The sequence below is a fragment of the Mustela erminea genome, chromosome 20 (genome assembly GCF_009829155.1).
Source record: "Mustela erminea isolate mMusErm1 chromosome 20, mMusErm1.Pri, whole genome shotgun sequence".
Taxonomy (NCBI): domain Eukaryota; kingdom Metazoa; phylum Chordata; class Mammalia; order Carnivora; family Mustelidae; genus Mustela; species Mustela erminea.
Genome location: NC_045633.1, coordinates 31,791,299 through 31,810,987, shown reverse-complemented (window position 1 = coordinate 31,810,987; position 19,689 = coordinate 31,791,299). Strand labels below are relative to the sequence as shown.

The 19,689-nt window shown below is 47.2% G+C and overlaps 2 protein-coding genes across 9 annotated transcripts in view; one reads left to right on the top strand and one right to left on the bottom strand.

Annotated features, from left to right (window-relative positions):
- The window catches only part of ZCWPW1 (zinc finger CW-type and PWWP domain containing 1), a 33,674-nt gene extending 27,992 nt beyond the window's left edge, over nucleotides 1–5,682 (top strand). For all 8 annotated transcript variants that reach the window (XM_032328526.1, XM_032328525.1, XM_032328529.1 and 5 more), the window contains 3 exons: nucleotides 3,381–3,441; nucleotides 3,964–4,098; nucleotides 4,842–5,682. In XM_032328526.1, the coding sequence (XP_032184417.1) occupies nucleotides 3,381–3,441; nucleotides 3,964–4,098; nucleotides 4,842–5,149 (504 nt within the window). In that variant the 3' untranslated portion in view covers nucleotides 5,150–5,682. The remainder of the gene's footprint in view (nucleotides 1–3,380; nucleotides 3,442–3,963; nucleotides 4,099–4,841) is intronic.
- An 87-nt stretch (nucleotides 5,683–5,769) lies between these two features.
- Nucleotides 5,770–19,689, bottom strand: part of PILRA (paired immunoglobin like type 2 receptor alpha) — a 17,088-nt gene continuing 3,168 nt past the window's right edge. Inside the window, exons 3-7 of the mRNA XM_032328533.1 lie at nucleotides 11,800–12,009; nucleotides 7,518–7,548; nucleotides 6,865–6,914; nucleotides 6,609–6,652; nucleotides 5,770–6,207 (exon numbers count right to left, since the gene is read on the bottom strand). Coding sequence (XP_032184424.1) covers nucleotides 6,070–6,207; nucleotides 6,609–6,652; nucleotides 6,865–6,914; nucleotides 7,518–7,548; nucleotides 11,800–12,009 — 473 coding nt within the window. The 3' untranslated portion in view covers nucleotides 5,770–6,069. The remainder of the gene's footprint in view (nucleotides 6,208–6,608; nucleotides 6,653–6,864; nucleotides 6,915–7,517; nucleotides 7,549–11,799; nucleotides 12,010–19,689) is intronic.

The window sequence follows — 19,689 nt, the reverse complement described above, 5'->3', positions numbered from 1 at the left end:
TTGTTTAAGTTTTGTTTTATGGCTCAGAATGCGATCAGTCTTGGTGAATGCTCCATGCGAGCGTGAGAAGAATATGTATTCTGCTGTTGTTGAATATAACAAAGTAATTTGTAGATGTTTCTTATATCCAGTTGATTGGTACTGTTGTTGAATTCAACTATGTCCTTCCTGATATTCTAACTGTGTCCGTTTTTGTTTTTCATTCTTTTCCAGCCAAGTGTATGGGTCTTTAAAAAAGATTTTATTTTTTAACTAATCTCTACACACAGTGTGGGTCTTGAACTTACAACCCCCAAGATCAGGAGTCTCATGCATTACCAGCTGAGCCAGGCAGGCACCCCTCAAATGGTTTTTTTGTCTTGTTTTGTTTTGTTTTGTTTTTAGAGAGAGAGAGAGAGACAGTGTGTGTGCAAGTGGTGGGGAAGGGCAGAGGGAGAGGGAGAGAGAGAATCTTAAGCAGGGTACATGCTCAGGGTGGCCTCCGACTCGGGGCTTGATCTCATGACCTTGAGATCATGACCTGAGCCAAAACATAAGAGTTGGATGCTTAACCGACTGGGCCACGCAGGTGCCCCTCCCCACCCCACAAGTGGCTTCAACTGAGCATTTCATATGATTCCATTTTCTCCCCTTCCTTAGCATATCAGGTAAGGTATTCTTTTTCTTTGGCTTCTTCCAAGGCTTTTTCTTTTTCTTTTTTTTTTTCCTTTTTTTAAAAGTTATTAAATTCCAGGTAGTTAACATACAGTGTAATATTAGTTTCAGGTGTACTATCTAGTGATTCAGCACTTCATACATCATCAGTGCTCAGCACAACAAATATACTCCTTAATCCGCAGGGCTTTTTCCTTATCTTTGATCTTCTGTAGTTTGAAAATAACACACCTGCATGGGGCTGTTTGGCATTTATCCTCTGGGTGTTCCCCAAGATTCCCGAATCTGTAGTTCGGTGTCTGACATTAATTTGAGAAACTTCTCAGTCATTATTGCCTTTCTTGGGTTTCTTTCTTTTTTCCTTCTCCTTCTGGTATCCCCATTGTGCCTACATTACACGTTTTACAGCTGTCCCACAATTCTTGGATATGATGTTCTTTTTTTTCTTTTCAGTCTTTTTTTTTTTTCCCCTTTGCTTTTCAGCTTTGAAGGTTTCTGTTGAGATAACCTCAAGCTCAGAGATTCAGTCCACTAGTAAGCCCACCAAAGGCGTTTTCTTCATTTCTCTTACAGTGTTTTTGATCTCTAGCATTTCCTTTCTATTCTTTCTTAGGATTTTTATCTTTCTGCTTACACGCCCATCTGTTCTTGCATGCTACTTTATCCATTAGAGCCCTTTACATTTTAATCATCTTTGATTTCATTCCAATCTGATAATTCCATGCCATGTCCTGTTTTGATATTTGTTCTGTCTGTTCAAATTGTGGGTTTTTAAAAAAAGATTTTATTTATTTATTTGACAGAGAGAGAGATCACAAGTAGGCAGAGAGGCAGGCAGAGAATGAGGGAGAAGCAGGCTTCCCGCTGAGCTGAGAGCCTGATGCGGGGCTCAATCCCAGGACCCTGAGATTACGACCTGAGCCGAAGGCAGAGGCTTTAACCCACTGAGCCACCCAGGCAGGCCCCCACCCTTTTTTTTTTTTTTTTTTTTGCTTTTTGGTGCATCTTGTAGTTTTTTATTGATTGCCAGACACAATATACCAGGCAAAAGAAATGGTTAAATATGCCTTTATTTATTTATTTTTAGATTTCTTTATTTATTTTGGCGGGGGAGGAGGAGAAGATCACCAGTGGGGGAAGGGGCAGGGGGAGAGAGAATCTTAAGCAGACTCTCTGCTGAATGTGAAGCTTGAGTCAGGCTTGATCCCACAACCCTGAGATCATGACCCAAGCTGAAATCAAGGGTCAGACGCCCAACAAACTGAGCTATCCAGGTATCCCTAAATATGCCTTTAGTAGTGTGATGGTAAGGTCAGGGGAGGGGATGTGTTCTGTGGTCCTACTACTATGTCTCGTGTCTTTTTTCTTTTTAAAAACATTTTACTTATTTAAGTAATCTCTACATTCAGTGTGGGGCTTGAACTCATAACCCTGAGATCAAGAGTTGTATCCACTTCTAACTGAACCAGCCAGGCAAGCCTAGATCTCATGTCTTTAAATGAACCCATGCTCTGGACTGTGAACTTCGTGGTGTTTCTTAGTGTTTTCCCCCCATTAGGTGGGACAGGATGGCTAGAGTGGCAGGGGTTAAATATTTCTCTTCCCCCTGGACAGTCAGTCTCTGATAATATCTTGGTAGATTAGGCTGTGGTTAACTAGTTTTTCCTGAGAAAAGGCCTTTTTCAGAAGAATAGAGTGCTCGCCTATATTTCGAAATGTTGCCTTTGCTCTTCCTTCTGCCAGAAGCATGACGGGACTTTTCTCTGATATTTTCTGTGACAGCATGGTCAGACTCCTGGAGGTCAAACCCACAAAGGTCTGGAAGCCACTGTAAGACTGGGCAACTCTGGTGTTTTTAACTCCCATACTTGTCTGCACTGAACAATTTATTTAGTACTGTTGAGGTTTTTCTGCCCTGGAACTGGTTCTTGTGAGAAGTGCTGGTTCTTCTGCTTCTGAATCTGTGCCCTGGTAAGATATGACTTCGTGCATTTGCTTCTCTGTCTCTTCAGGACAGCGGTTTGGTGGCCCTGTGTCCTTCCCTCTTTTTTTTTTTTTAAGATTTTATTTCTTTATTTGACAGAGAGAGCACAATCAGGCAGAGAGAGGTGGGGAAGCAGGCTCCCTGCTGAGCAAAGAGCCTGATGTGGGGCTCGAGCCAGGACTCTGAACCAAAGACAGAGGCTTAACCCAGGCACTCCGTTCTCTCTTTGATCAAAATAAAAAGAGTTGTTGATTTTTCAATCTGTTCAGTTTTTTTTACTTGTTGTTAGAGTGATGACCTCTAAACCTCTTTACATGTAGAACTGGAAACTAGAAGTCCTGAAAGAGGGTTTTCCTTTTAATTATTTTTTTGTTGAGGCAAAATTGGCCTATAACACTGTATAGGTTTCAGGGGTACAACATTATTATTTGAAATCTATATGTACTATGAAGTGATTAACACTTAAAGAGTCTAGTCATTGATTTGATTTTTAATAGTTTTTTTAATCATGTTCATGGCCTAACTTTATTTCTTTCTCTATAAAGCTTTGTACTGACCGATACCAAACAGAATGGGAAGGAGAACAGTTTTGTCTTTGTTGTCATTGATTTAAACAGGATCAAGCTACAGGACTCAATTTGACTCCCCTAACCACTCATCATTTCCATAGCATCTCACTCTATTAAAAACACTAATTATATGACTTCATTTATCTTTTCTTATTTTTCTCTCCCATTCTTAGGACCCAACTTTGCCCAGTCCCAAGCCAGCCAAAATTCAGACCAAAAAACCCAAGGCAAGAGGTAAGCAAGCCAGCTGGGAACAGATACATGGTACCATTGAGGCAGAGCAGAAGCAGACAGTGGGAGGGAGGGGCCTGCAGGTCACTGGATCTTACTGGCTGTCTCAGCTCTAAAATCTGCAAAAATGGTCAAGATTCCTACTAGTGTCATCAGGGAAGCTGTAGCCTCCTTGCTTCTCTGTTCTGATTATAAAATCTTAGGTTAAAGGTGGAACGAATGTCTTAAATTCTTAGCCAGGCGGGATGACTTCCTGGAGGAAGGAGGCTGTGAGGAAAAACACAAGGTGAAGAAGGTCCAGGACCAAAAAAGAAGGGGGGCAGTTGGAGAGAGTGAGTGAGTGAGAGAGAGAGAGAGAGAGAGAGAGAAATATTTGGGGAAAAGGAGGGAACCAAGAGAACGCCCTTGATTGAGAATGAGCAGAGGATGCAGGCGGAGACTGAGGGGAGTCTATGGACCCTTGCTGAGCTGTCATTTGGAGGGAAATAAACAAATATCCTTCATGGTTGGGGTGGGGTGACGCAGGCCTAGCAAATGGACGAGATGGGACCCTGCAAAAGAAGACGATGAAGAGATCTCTGGGAAATGAATCTGCAGCTCCTCCTGTATCCATAATAGGAAGGAAAGAAGGGCATGGGAAATCGGAGCCTGACCAGCCAGGTAAGGCTCAGAGCCTGGGCAGAACTATGGGGGATGAGGTGCAAATCTGTGTCTCCCCTTCCTGGATCATTTTTAACCCCTTAACTGGAACTTTTAACTTCCTGGATCATAGTTTCTCACTACTTTTAAAAAGAACAAAAATTAGGGGCGCCTGGGTGACTCAGAAGTTAAGCATCTGCCTTCAGCTCAGGTCATGATCTGCAGGTCCTGGGCGGGGGTAGTGGTGGTGGTGGTGATCTTCAGCTCAGCCGGGTGTCTGCTTCTCCCTCTCCCTGCTTGTGCTCTGTCTGTCTGTCTCTCTCTCAAAGGAATAAAATCTTAAAAAAAAAAAATTAGGCATCTTAGATTGGAGAGTGTAGCACACCCTGTAGAAACATAATGGTTATTGATGGATTTGATCTAAGGACAGGACAGTGGTGAGGAGGGGGGACCTGACATTTGTTGAGTATTGCTGTGAGCTGGCTAGGTAGATACTCCTTGCTGGTTCCCTTTAATTCTTTCAATATCTCTATGGCTGGACAGTTGCCATTTTAGAGATAAGGGTTTAAAATTTGCTCAAGACTCATGACTAGCATATGTCTGGATCCATGGCTTGAATCCAGGTCGTTCTAACACCAAAGCCCATTTTCTTTCTATTGAGAACTTTCCCAGAAACCTTTATGGAAATAGGAATTTAGGAGTTTGACTTGTAAAATCTCACAATGGCCTAATAGGACTCTCAGTTTCATCACTTTTTCATCCAGGCCTTAAGAAAAAATTTAAAGCTCCTCAAAGCAAAGCCTCAGGAACCAGCTTGTCTGAGGACCAAGAAGCTAGAATGGTACCAAAGGACCTGACCCCACCAGCTCATCGTGGGGCCTGTCCCGTGGTGGGGAAGGAAGGCTGGAAGTGTCCTCAGGAGGCTGGAAGTGTCACCCCTAATGATGACGCCTCCAGTGACCTGGACCTGGAGCAGTTCCTGGAAGATGTTGGGACAGAGCCAGAGCAGCTGGAGGAGCCGTGGTGTGGAGATGCCACCGGGGACTTCACCTTGGCCTTCTTCGAGGAATAGCTGTGTGCACCTGGCTCCCTGCTGCTCTCTCGCCCCCTTCCCTGCCGGCAGCAGGGGGCGCCCCTCAGAGGGTCCCTGAGTTAAGTGTGGGGCTTGGTCACCGGCTACAGGTCAACTGGCCGAAGTCCTAGCTGTGCAGTTCCCATGTTAATAAAACAGGTTCCCGCTCTCCGCAGCTGGTCTCTAACCCCGTGCTTCCCTTCGGCTTCCCTCCCTCCCCTCCGCTCCCAGGGCACGTCCCTGTGTCTGTGGGAGGCTGGCACAGTCTGAGGGATGTGGGAAGGCCGGGACACCTGAGTCCTGGGAGAAGGCCGTCGTCGGGGAGGGCAGGTCTGGGTTCAGACCCTGGCTCAGCCACTTACTAGGCGCGTGGCCTGGAGAAAAGCGCTAACCCCTGTGGTCCTGTTCACGGTTCGGGTGAGTGCATCCAGTCCGGGCACAGCTTGTTGGAGGCGCCTAAACGAGGTGGTGCACTTGGCAAGTGCGTGCTCGTTCTGATCGGAGGGGAAGGGGAATGGGCAGAGGAGGGGCAGCCCCTGGCTTCTGGGCTGGCTACCAGCGTCTGGGTTTATTGTGTCCCACCCCGAGGCAGTCGCCCAACTCCAGTACTGGGGGAGGGATCTCGGGTGTGACCTTTTATTATAATTCATTCGTGGTGAGAAGGAGAAGACAGAAATGGAAGGTGCCATCAGTTTTCTCCTTAGATGCCTTCGGGCAAATTCCACCAGCCCTGTGACTCTCTGGGCAAGGGCTGGGAAGGTGGAGAGGGGGTTGGAGCAGATGGCTCTGTCTCTCTGTGGTCCTTGGAGGCCTTCCACACCCACTGGCTTCTGAGTCTTCCCGTCTGGCCAGGGTCATTATCAGAGGCTGTGACCCGCTGGGCAGCTCAGTCTAAGGCAGTCATCCTCCAGTCCCGCTCGTCAGGCCTTTACGAGAGAATATAGGGTCTCCTCCTGCGGGGCCTCCTTGGGAGGGAGGTGGGGAGGTGCTGCCCGTGATGAGGAGCTGGAGAGGGTGAGGGAGGCATAGAGGATGGGGTTGTCGCCCTGGGCTTCATCCTGGCGAGAACGAAGGAGAAGGGGGTGAGACCGTGGACGGGGAGCTGTCCCCGCCGGAGAGCAGGAATCCGGCACCTGAGTGTTCACCAACACTGCGCGCAGTCCCTCTGCTCCCTTCACCCCACCTTCTCCAAACTTGTCTTTCTTTCTTTCTTTCTTTTTTTTTTTTTTAAAGATTTATTTATTTGACAGAGAGAGAGAGAGAGAGATCACAAGTAGGCAGAGAGGCAGAGAGAGAAGGGGAAGCAGGCTCCCCGCTGAACAGAGCGCCCGATGCGGGGCTCCATCCCAGGACCCTGAGATCATGACCTGAGCTGCAGGCAGAGGCTTAACCCAGTGAGCCACCCAGGCGCCCCCAAACTTTTCTTTAATTCCTTCAGGCCATAATCTGAGATGCTTACCTTGGGCTCCAGCTTGGGCTCCAGCCGGGGCTCTGTTTGTTGTCCTAGAAAAAAATCAAGGTGTGCTGGGGTCAGGTGCATATGGCCAGGGTAGAGAAATGGGCCGGAGCCTCCAGCAGTGAGGTCCTCTGCCGTGTTGGGAGCAGTGAGGTCCTCTGCCGCGTTGGGACCAGGGGCAGGACTAGGAATGGGTGGGGCCCGGGCGTGAGCAGGGGGTGTGTAGGGAAGGGTAGGAGTGGCGGCCGTCGGAACTCACTTTTAATCCCGATGTTCTCATACTTCTCCTCCGTGTTTTGGACGGATCCCCTGTATAAGCAGAGGGCAGAATGTGGGTTAGAGGCCGGGCAGAAGAGAGTTCAAACCCGTGTGGGGCTTGTGCTCTGTGCGTGCGTGTGTGTATGGGCAGGGAGGGGCCCTGGGACGGCCTGACGCTGGAGGTGAGCTCCGTTTGGAGGCTCTCAGGTGTCCTGGATCGTCCGAGAGGCAGTTTGCAGTGTAGCCAGTAGAGGTCCCACAGGCCTTTTGAAGGCGGATGGTCCTGGAGAAGCAGCTTTGTTGGAAGAGCCTTGGGAAGGGTGAAGTCTTATCTGCCCTGTGGTTGTTGGTACAAACTAGAGAATGATCACCAGCTCCACCTCAGGTCTTCTGGCCAGAGGGGAGAGAGGGGAGGAAAGGGGCTGGAGAGAAGGAGAGAAGTCCAGAAGATGGGCTGGAGGGACGGGCAGGTGGGAAGGCGAAGAGGAAGAGGGCTACAGAGGGAGGCAGGGAGGCGAGGTTCAGAGCTGAGGAGGGGGAGTGGCTCCGAGAAAAGACACAGCCCCTGGGAAAGCACCAGGAGAGTGGAGTGCAGAGGCCCTGTGCCCTTCCCATAAGGAACTTCCCTATTTCCCAAGAGGGACAAGCACTCACTCGGGTACCGCTCTGGCGTTAGTCTTCAGACCTGTGGGGGAACAGCGGCACGTTAGGGTACCATCTAGAGAAGGCGCCTCTCTTCCCTGCCTTCCTGCTCTGTGTGCTCTGAGACCAACCTCCAGAGAGACCAGGGCAGTCGAGCTGCTCTGTTGGACCAACCTGGGACACCTGCTGGACACAACCAGAGTGACACCTGCTGTCATCCTGAGGCTGCCCAACCCTGTCCCGGGGTTGTCAACACCACATCAGGAGAGCAGCTCTTGCCTGCATCGTCTTTCTCTCCCAACCTCAATTTTTCCGTTTCTTTCCTTCCCCCTTGCTTGAATTCCCCAAGCATCCCTCAGCCTTGCTCCTTCTACTGCCGAGGCCCTGCCCACCCGTCCCTTTCCTTCCACCTTGTCTCAGACCCCCCTGCTTCCTCCTATCCCGAAACACTGGCTTTTTGTGCTTTCCTGAGTGGTGGTTTTTTCCTCTCCTGCCTTGTGAGCCTCATGGCTGGGACCCGGGTCTGAGCTGCAGCCCGTTCCTCTCCACCCTCCGCCCCTGAAACCTGCCAGTCTCCCCACCCCCACTCTTCCTTTCTCACCCCCCCGAGTCTCTTTGTGGCATTTCCCAAGCTTTGGCCCCTGCATCACAGACATGCCCTCCACCGCCCAACACCATCCTGGGAGGTCCCACCCTCCACGGAGACAATCCTCTGGACACACGGGACTCCTACGTCCTCCAAACTCCAGAACCCTCTCTTCTGCCATACCCTGGACTTTTAAATTTTTTTTTTTTTTTAAATCCCTGGGACTGAGAACTCTGCAATATTAAACGCCAGCATCATTTTTCTGCTACAACTTTCTTTCCTTCCAGCTTTCTCCTGTTATCATCCTGCTGGCAATGCCTGCGCTTTGACCCCATGAACCAATGTCCCTTAATAATCCACTTTCTTTCCGGCTGTCAAGCTCCCTGCTGACCCTCTCCTCTGCATTCCCCCTCTCACGAGCACCTTGACCTCTCCTGTTCCCCTGTCCTTAGGCCACACTTAGCTGACACATCTCTAATTCCGGATGAGGCCTATGACAGCGGACGCTCTTTGCTTACCCAATTTCCATTTATTTCTTTCTACTCAGTTACAGAACCTTGGTTTTATTTGGGGTGGCAGCGTGCTCCCCTACTGACAGATGTGGGGAATATGACTGCATTCTTGCCAATATGATTCAAGGGGAAGTTGTGGATACGATTTTCAGGAAGACTGAGTAAAGGACAAACAGCCGCAGCATGGTCTTTTTGTCCTTTCTTCCTTCCTCCTGTTTCCTGCCTGGATTCAGAAATGATGGCTGGACTCCAAGCAGCCATCTTGGATCACGAGGCAACCTTCAGGACAGAAGCCAGTAGCTAGGACAGTGAGCAGGAAGCTAGAAGCCTGAGTGCCCGAGGACAGCAGCCTCTGCCATCCGCCTTCTCATCCTTTTTTGTGAGGGGAAACAAGGAACTCTGTCTTAGGTAAGCCCTGTTACTTTTCTTCTGTGGTGCCAGCAGGGGAACATAACTTCTAACCAACACGTTCTAGAAGTTTCTACACCTGCATGGGGGAGACATGATCATGCACAGTGATGCTTTTACAGAGCTCTGGCTTCTCATCTGGGTGGAATCCTGAAATACCATCTTCTGTTCCCTCAGTGACTGTCACAGCTCTTCCTCTCTGACCCTCAGCCTCACTCTAGAGACAACTGCTGTGACTTTTCCTCTGCAGAATGAAAAGCAATTTGTATATGTTGAGTTTGTCAACATTTTTCTTCATGGCTTTTAGGTTTTACGTCATACTTAGGGAGGCCGTCTCCGCTGCATGGACATGAGATGGTCTCACGTGCTCTCCTCGAGTACTGGGGTTATTTTCCCCCTCATTTAACTCTTTGGTTGATCTCTGTGGAATTTATTTTGGTGTGAGTTATGAGATAATATTATATTCCCCAGACGGCCGCTCACTCGTTCCAGCACCGTGTACTGAATGACTCTCATCCTTCCCCATTGATTAGAAATGCTGCTGATTAACTTACTAAATTCTGAATATATTTTGATCTGTTTCATCCTGCCTATTTTGGGGCTTTTCTCTTCTCGGATACTGGTTTATCTGTGTTTCCATAGGACTGGATCGAATCAGTTCAATCACTACAGCTTAAAATTGCAGGCGCTAATGCTCATGTGGTCCTTATTCTGTGCGGGGATCTAGTCGCGATGCGTTACGTGTGATTGTCATGACAGCCCCGGGGGGAGTGTAATTACTCTTCTCATTTCACCGACGGGCGAGCTGGGGCAGAGAGTCATGGTACCGTTGCACCGGCGTTTCCGCAGCCAGGACCTGACTGCAGCCGTCCGGGCTCTGTGCTCCTCACTCTGTGCTTCAGTATCTCCCGCAGCTCACCTGCTCTCGCTGGAAGTTTTCTTCAGAGGAATTTCAGATCAATACTGGAGGCTGGTGGGGTGTAAATGCTGAACGCCTCTAGCCCTGTCCTCTTGAGCTATAGATGCAGACACCCACACTGCCGAGGGACATCTCTCTGCGGAGGCCACACAGGCACATCTCCAACATACCCCAGACTAAGGAACCATCGTCCGCCCCCAAACGTGGTCTTGACCTCCGTGTTCTCTAATTTGCTTGGTGGTTTCCCCGAGGACGCTTTCCCCCGAGTGCTTCCCACTCCCTCACCTCTACGCCAGCCCAGTCCCTAAGTCTTACTGGTTTTCCTTCTTAAACTTTCCCAGGATCTGGCTCTCTCCCTCCACCCACTGCCACCGCATTAGACTGGCCCTGCCTGGCCCACCTCTGGCCCCACCTCCGGCCCCAGCAGCTCAGACTGATGGATCCGGAAGGCGGAGCTGAGGTGGCCACTTCCCTGCTTCGCGTTGCCTCTGGGCTCAGAGGCTCTTGCCAGTCATTTACAAGGTTCTCTCTCCCATCACCAGCCTCCTCCACAGCACTGAGCTACCTACGGTTCCCTCCCTGATCTCCTGCCCCTGCGTGGATAGTGACCTCTTCACTAGCCTCACTGTTTGCCTGGCTAATTCTCATATTCTTTGAGACTTTTTGCAGGGTCACTTCCTATGGGAATTCCTCACTGGTTCCCCTCCTTTCTCCCAACCTACCACAGCTCTTTCTAAATGAGGCAATCACTCCCTCTCCCCCGCTTCCAGCACTGAGTTCCTTGAAAGCAGGACCTAGGCTTTATTGACATTTGTTACCTCCAATCACCCTGCTCCAGGGTCTGCTGCACTGGTTCTCAAACTTGGTCACACACACGAAAACAAAAACTTTATGGAATCAACACCACTGTGCTCTGTGGGAAAAAAGAAAAACCTTCTGCTCCCTTAGCTCTGCTGGAAGCGGGAGGGGGCTAGGCCCCTGTGTAGTAGTGCATAGAATTCGAGCTTTTTCCCTCCTTTCTCTGTATATTGGGCTCAGAGTACACTGTGTCTCTATGTGAATATGGACAGTTAGCATTTACCAACATGTACCTGTCTACTTTCTCTTGTTTAAAAAAAAGAAAAAAAAACTAAAAGAAATAGGGTTATAGAAGGTCAACAAAGGGTGGGTTTGAGATGTTTGGGTGGGTTAAGTGGGCATTTTGACATCATGGCTTCTCCTTTGGCATGTTTAACAGACATCCTTGCAGTTTAAGATGACACTTTTAAAATAAAACTCTCTCCTAATGATGACTTGAGCCCTGCCACTCGATAGGAGAATCAGCAGAACTTGTAGGATCTTATTTGGCATTGACATTCTCTATTGTAATTTTGTTCCTGTTTATTTTTAAATTTTCTTTTTGTTTCACTGGAAAGGAAAATGATGCTCAGTTTTAAACCTTGAAAGTGTACAAGTTGCTTTGTTACAATAAAACTAAATGTGTACACACACACACACACAGAGCACTTGATGAGACCTTTAAAAATTTAGATTCCCAAACCCGGACCTCAAGCCCAGCAGGGAGCTGCATTTTTTTTTTTTTTTTTAAGATTTTATATATTTATTTGACAGAGATCACAAGTAGGCAGAGGCAGGCAGAGGGGGAGGGGGAAGCAGGCCCCCTGCTGAGCAGAGAACCCTATGCTGGGCTGGATCCCAGGACTCTGGCCTCATGACCTGAAGGGCAGAGGCTTAACCCACTGGGCCACCCAGGTGCCCCTGGAGCTGCATTTTTTAATGCAGAAGGACCCGGGGTCATTGTGATGCAGGTTGTTCTGAGAAACACTCAGTAGGGAAGCTTGGTCGGGGGCATGGCCCAGAACCACTTACCTTTGCTTCTCTTCCGCCTGAGGTAGAGTATCAGTCCCAAAATTGCAATTATGAGCACAGCAACAGCCAGCGCCACCCCTACTGCAGCTTCCACACTCAGGACTGAAGACGTTGAACTCTTAGTGTCTTCCAAGTCACCAACGTCAGTGGTGGTGGGGCCAGTGGTGGTGGGGGCAGTGGTGGTGGGAGCAGTGGTGGTCGTCTTGAAAGCTGAGAAGACATGAGAATTAAGCAGATTTTCCCCTGGAGGACTGGAGGTTTCTGGGTGAAACTGTCACATCTTGTTCCCTACTTTGGGAAACACTGGGGGTGGGGACCACTCTCTAAAGCTCTCACACAGGGAGCGGGTAATGAATCCACATCATCCAGCTTAGATGCTGACTCTATCTACCTCCCATCCGTGGTGTGACCTCAGAACCTCATTTCATCGCTGACAAATAGGGATCCCTAAATTATCGGAAAGAAAAAATTTTTTCATTGTGGTAAAGTATAGGTAACATAAAATTTACTGTTTTAACCATATTTGAGTATATAGTTCAGTGGCATTAAGTACATTCACACTGTTGTACAACCATCACCACTATCCTTTTCCGGAACTTTTTCGTTTTCTCAGATCGAAACTCTGTCCCCATGAAGCACTCACTACACACTCCCTTCCGTAGCCCCAGGCACCCACTGATCTGTTCTCTGTCTCTATGAATTTGACTGCTCTAGGAACTTGTTATAAGTAGAACCAAACAGTATTTATCCTTTTTGGATTGTTGTAGTAAGTGATAAAACATCTGTAAAGCGCCTAACATATATTAGAAATATATTTTTTTAAGATTTTATTTATTTATTTGACAGAGAGAGATCACAAGTAGGCAGAGAGGCCAGCGGAGAGAGAGGGACGCAGGCTCCTTGCTGAGCAGAGAGCCCTGAGACCATGACCTGAGCCGAAGGCAGAGGCTTTAACCTACTGAGCCACCCAGGTGCCCCAGAAATATGTTTTTAAGATTAAATTAATATATACTGAACTTCTACAAATAGATTGTACCTTTGTAGATGTTTAACGCACTGTGTAAAAACTGACAGAATGCTAAGCTACTGGAAAAAATTCAATGCCAATAAAATCTTCAGGTTAGTATGGACCAAATTTTCTGTTGACCCTCATTGGAATGGAATAATAAAAGCATCTTTTAATTGAGATAAAAATTTTAAACTCCTCAACAAATGTATATAACATGCTATCTAGAAAAATAAAATCCAAGGAATACATATTTTAAAAAAATACCTCCTAAAATGTGACTAAAGCCATACTCTAAGCCAAATTCATAGTATTAAGTGCTTTTATTATTTAAAACCAAATGAAATTTGGAAAATGAACAGAAGAAGTACCAAAACCAGAAAGAAGCCAGCCCTAAGAAAACTCAGAGGGAAACAAGTAATGAAAGCTATGTAGGAATAAATTTATTAGGAATCAGGACAATAGAAATAAATGCAGGAAGTCGTTATTTAGGGGAAAAACAAACAAACAAACAAGAAACAAAGAAGAAAACAGACAAGACTCTCGCAAACCTAATAAGAGTCTGTTGAAATCATTTGTGATTGCATATGCTCAATTATAGGTTGATAAATTTTTAAAACTCTGAATTGGATGATTTCCTGAAATAAAAACTTTGGGAAATGGAGCTAAGTAGTACAATTTCAGAGAAATTTAGGGGTGCGTGGCTGGCTCGATCAAAAGAGCATGAGACTCTTGGTTTGGGGATCATGAGTTTGAGCCCCACAGCCAGGGTAGATTTTACTAAAGAAAAAAAAAAAACCAAGCTTGAAAAAAAAAAAAAGGGAATTCTATTAAAGAACTACCCATCATAAGGATTCCAAGCTCAGGAGGTTTTATGGGTAAATTCTTGTGAAAAATTTTTTTTTTTAAAGATTTTTATTTATTTATTTGACAGACAGAGATGACAAGTAGGCAGAGAGAGAGAGGAGGAAGCAGGCTCCCTGCTGAGCAGAGAGCCCGATGCGGGACTTGATCCCGGGACCCCGAGATCATGACCTGAGCCGAAGGCAGCGGCTTAACCCACTGAGCCACCCAGGCGCCCTCTTGTGAAAATTTAAGGAAAAAATAATTCCCCAATAGATTCTAGAACATAGAGAAATACGAAAATGAGGCAATTCTAATTCATTTCATAAAACGATAACCCTGACACTACTATCCATTCATAATTTCTTTTTTTTTTAAAATGCAGGTTAAGGAGGGGCACCTGGGTGGCTCAGTGCCTTCGGCTTGGGTCATAATCCTGGGGTCCTGGGATCGAGCCCCGCACTGGGCTCTCTGCTCAGCGGGGAGCCTGCTTCCCCCCACCCCTCTGAGAGCCTGCTTCCCCCTCTCTCTCTTCCCCCTGCCTCTCTGCTTACTTGTGATCTCTGTCTGTGAAATAAATAAATAAAATATTAAAAAAAAAAAAGGCAGAGCTGTGTATCTGCTGAAATGGAAAAATACTTTGTTGTACGGGGACATGAAAACAAGTCATAGAGCAGAATAGCATACAGTTTGATTCTATCTGGGTTTTGTATCTATATCTATATCTGTAAGAGAGAACATTTCTCAGAAAGAAGTAGTGGTTGGGAAATAAAGTGCAGAGGAAGGAATGTACTTGTCATTGGACTCAGTTCGGTATTGTTTGACCTTTTTTTTTTAATGATGTGCAAGTATTACCAGTGCCTTTATTATTTTCAAAATTTAACATTTATCCAACTTCTATAGGCACATAATTTATTTTTAAAGATTTTTAAAAAAGATTTTATTTATTTGACAGAGAGATCACAAGTAGGCAGAGAGGCAGGCAGAGAGAGGAGGAAGCAGTCTCCCCGCTGAGCAGAGAGCCGGATGCGGGGCTCAATCCCAGGACCGTGGGATTACGACCTGAGGCCGAAGGCAGAGGCTTTAACCCACTGAGCCACCCAGGCGCCCCGGCACATAATTTATTTTTTAAAAGATTTATTTATTTGAGAAGGTGAGTACAGGGGCAGGTGGGGCGGAGGAGGAGGGAGAGAGAGAATCCCAAGCAGACTCCCTTCTGAGTGCCGAGCAGGACAGGAGCTCAGTCTCAGGACCCTGAGATCAGGGCCCGAGCCAAAACCAAGAGTCAGTTGCTTAACCAGTTGCACCCCCAGGTGCCCCAAAAGGCACATAATTTAAAGAGTTCACAAATTCCATACAGTGTATAAAAACAGTAGCCCCTGCATAAGCCCACCGTTAGCTATTTCTTCTGACATTAGGCTTGTTTTTCTAAATCACATGCACATACTGCTGTTTCTTGACTCAAGTTGTGTTTATTTACTTCCTACCATTGAAACTGAGGATTTAGATCCCTCACACCCCCCCTTTCACCACCTTACTCGACCCTCCAGCATTCAATGTTCTTTTCATGACATGGGTTCTTCACCTGGCTTCTGGGACACTGTTCTCTCTTTGTTCTTTTCCCGCGTCCCTAGTAGCTCCTTCTGTCTTCTTATTGATTCCTCCTATTCCCAGCCTGAAACAGTCATGGGACCTCCTTAGTTCAGTCCTAGGACCCCCTCTCTATCTACACTTACTTCCCAGATAATTTATCCAGTCCCATGGCATTAACCTGCAGCAACATGCTAATCCCGCCCAAAGTTACATACCCAGCCACCTCTCTCCCCACACCACCAACTCCTAAATCTCACGCCTACTCACACCTCCATTTGTTTGTCTTGTAATGTCTCAAATTTCAGTTGTCCTTAACTCTTGATCTCCTCCAAGCCTGCTCCTCCCCCAGGTCCCCATCTTGGCCAATAGCAGGTCCATCCCTTAAGATGCTAGAGTCACTCTTGCTTCTTCTCTTTCTTACCCGCACATCCCATCATCTGCACATTCTGCCTGCTCAGTCTTCCAAATATAGACAGCATCTCCCCTGCCCTCTTTGTCACCCTTTTCAAGGCATATTACCTCTCACTGGTGTTCCTGCCGGTGACCTTGCTCGTCTTTACAGTCTGATTCTCCACACAACAGCTGGAGGGACCCTCAGAACACATCAGTGCACATCAGGACATAGCAGGAAACCCTCACTAGATTCATTGTGAGAGTGAAAGTTCTTTTCTTGGTTTTCAGAGCCACACGGGATCTGCCCCCACTGCCTGTTCTGATCTCACCTCCTGTACCATCGGCTTCTTCATCTGTTTCAGCTGTACACGTCCCACCTCATGGCCTCTGCCCTGCCGATCCCTCTTGACTGGAACATTCCTTCGCTTCCTACAGATCTGTGCCTGGGATGGATTTTTCTGCTGGCTTCTCTTAGATCCACTCCCCGACTCTTCTCCACCTGCTTTGTGCCCTTGGAGGCTGGTTTTGGTGGACTCCATCCATGGGCTCTCTCACGCACTGGTTCCTATTCAGTGGCCATTGGAAGTCATCATCCGAGGATAGAGGGAGAGGGGTTCCTGGGTGGCTCAGTCGGTTAAGCGTCTGCCTTCAGCTCAGGTCATGATTCTGGAGTCCTGGGACAGAGCCTCACATCGGGCTCTCCGTTCAGCATGGGAGCCTGCTTTCCCCTCTCCCTCTGCCCCTCCCTGCACCACCTCCCACCTCCACCCATGCTCTCGATCTTGCTCTCTCTCTCAAATAAGTAAATAAATAAAATCTTAAAAAAAAAAGAGAGAGAGATGGAGAGAGGAGGGTAAGTCGTGGCAAAACTGTTGGCCCCCTCCTCACTGGATCTTATATTAATCTGCGGTCTCAGAGACATAAAACCAGTGGGGTTAGAAAGAGATGTAGAGTTTTGAGGAACGGGTTCGTGTGATTTTGACAGCTGAGAAGCCATTGTGTCCGCAAACGGGAGTCCCAGAAAAGCTGGGGGTGTGGTTCCAGGCCAGACCTATAGGTTTGAGAACCAAGGAAACCATTTATATAATTCCCAGTGTGATTCCAAAATCCCAAGAACCAGGAGCTGTGCCTGAGGACAGAAGAAGCGGCGGTCCCTGCCCATTCTCTACTTTTTTGTTCTTTTGAGGCCCTCAAGGGTTTGGATGATGCCCACCCACTGCTAAACTCTCCTGGAAATGCCATCATAGACATATCCAGAAAGACTGTCTTACCATCTCTCTCGGCATCCCTCAGCCTAGTCAAGTTGACGCCTAAAACTAACCATCCCAGACATGTTGACTCTCCCCAAAAGCTACAGCCCCTCTCTGGTCCCAGTACCTTCTCTCTACCTGGCTCCTCAACCCTGGAGATGGTTGCAGGTGTGTCCCATCCCTGACTGGCTTCCCTACCCTGTGCTCTACTCAAACCTCTTCTCAGTCACCCTGTTACAATGGCTGCTTTCTCCTGGCTCTAATGTCCCTCGGGCCTTTCCTGTTCCAGCTGAATAGGGTAACACCCCTAGCAACCTTTTTCCCCCAGATTCTGCTCCATTTCCCTGCCTTTCTCTTTTCACCACCATTCAACACACAGAATTAATGTGTTGGATTGCTCTTCAGCCTTCTTTCCATACTGATGTGCAAGAGGCATTGTTGTGGACATGTTTAGCCTTTTTTTTTCTTTCTTTCCTGCTGTTTCCCTAATGTCTGTATTAGCACCTTACACAGGTAGGCATTCAATAAATATTTGTTGAATGAATGAATGAATGAATGTAAGAATATTCTCTTAGAATTTCAAAGCATTCAACTATTGTCTTCCAGCTTCCTCTGTTGCTATGGAGACCACCAGAGCCTTGGCGATTCCCAAATTTCCCGTGGCCTGTTTTTTCCTCCTTGGAAGTTTTTTGCATCATCTTTTGGTCCCTGACATTCTGAAATTTCATGTTGCAGTGTCTCCAGGTAGGTCTTTTTATTTTTACCCATTACTCTGGGCTCCTTTGTTCTGGAAAATTTCAAGAGTTATTTGGTCGATATTTTCTTCCAACTACCTTCTCTCTTCTCTGTCTCTGGAACTCCCATAATTCAGAGGCTGGCGCTCTTGGACCAATCCTCAATTTTTCTCTATGTGACTTTCCTATGGCTGTTGTAAGAAATGACCACAAACTGGGTGACTTAAAACAACAGAAGTTTAGCTTCTCTCAGTCCTGGAGGCCAGAAGTCAAGAGACCAAGGTGTGACTAGGGCCTCACAACCTCGGGAGGCTCTAGGGGAGACTCTGTTCCCTACGTCTGCCAGCTTCCAGACTGCACCACTGAGTCTCCGCTCTGTGGCCACACTGCCTTCTCTTCTGTGACAACTGAGTCACATCTGTTACCATGTAAGGTAATAGTCCCAGGTTCTGGGGGCTGGGGTGTGGAAACGTCTTTGTGGGGGCTGCTATCCAACCCGCCACAGTTTCCAGATCTGTGAATCTTTGTCAGCCTTCTGAGGTGAATCTGTCAAGTTGATCTCACAATCCTTTTACTGGTTTTTCCATTTTTGCCATCATAGCTTAAGTTCCTAAGAGCTCCTCGTCTGTTTGGAAAGCTCCCTCTGTTGCTCCATGCTTGTGTCCTCAACTTTCTGGAAATGGTGGTTATCTGAGTTTTATTCTCCCTCCATTGTTCTGGTGCCTTCCAGCTACTCCCCTTTGCTCCCCACCACCCCATTTGTTTTGCTGCGTGTTTCACCGGGAAGGATTCCTTAAGTGTCTAATGTAGTCATAGTTTTAAATGGTGTGTCTCTAGGCGCAGCCGAGGTGAGAGGTCAATCCTCAGGACTAGAGGATTCCCGGAGAGGCCAAGACCCCATGTCCTGGTTCCCTTGGAGGCTGATATGCAGAAGTCACGCTGACTGGAAGCGGTGTGTGTGGTCTGGAAGAAAGTGCTTGTCAGCTACTGGGCTGTCCCCTTGGAGGTCAATGTGCAGAAGCCACGCTGACTGGAGGCGTGTGTGTGGTCTGGGAGAAAGTGCTTGTCCGCTACTGGGCTGTAGGATCTGTTAGGATTTCTGGATCCTTTGGGGTTTCCATCAGAGAGATTTCCCAGAGAAGAATCTCCTGATTTCTTGCCCTTAGCGGGATGGGGGATACCAGCTGGGTTGCCTGAGAACTGGAAGGCATCAAGGGGGCTGGGCATTTAGGGTCTTATCAGGTCACCAAATCTCCAGTTTTAAGGACTGATCCCTTGCCCCCAGTATGCCTGCGGTGGTGCCCCCAAACTCCCTCTGGTCCATCCTTTCTGGAAAACAAATCTCCAGTCTGCTGGATGGGGAGGAGGCCCAGAGGTTTCCCTGCTTCTTAAATAGATTCTGGCCCAATCCTCCAGCTTTCTGACGCCCTTGCACTCCCACTGTCAGGCGTTCTGGGGTTGCCCTTGCTGAACCGTCAAGGAGTTTTTGTAGTTAAAAAACTGCTTTTCTTCCTGGTCTCCCCACTGCTGGTTTAGGGCTAAGCTCCCCTGGTCTCTTAGGCCAGGTATATTAGTCTACATGTTTCCAGCTTCCCAAATACTGTTTTTGACCACATGACTCACATACTTTTTTGTCCTTGTAGATTTTGTCTTAAACATTTCCCTTTGCTGTCATTTTAGTAGAGTTTGGTAGGGAGGAGAGAAAAACGTGCCTATAACCCAGCGTTTGGCCAAAATTTATGCAACATTTTCTAGTGAAAATTATAGAAAATGAACATTCAAAAAATAATGTTGCATATTAGTAAAAAAAAAAATAGAGGATTTAGAGGAAAGCGTCTTGTGAGATATTTACATGGTCTGTGGACGAACACTGTGGGGGTTCCTGAGGGATATAAAATAGCGGCCATTCTGGTGGGAAGATTGGACTCACACTGATTTCCGTTTCTATCAATTGCCTTATAGGTTTAATGCAATTCTGGTTTTAAAAATACCTGTAAGTGTTTTCTTCAGAACTTGGCGAGCTTATTCTAATATTCATGTGACACAATAGACCAAAACAATAGTAAGGTTT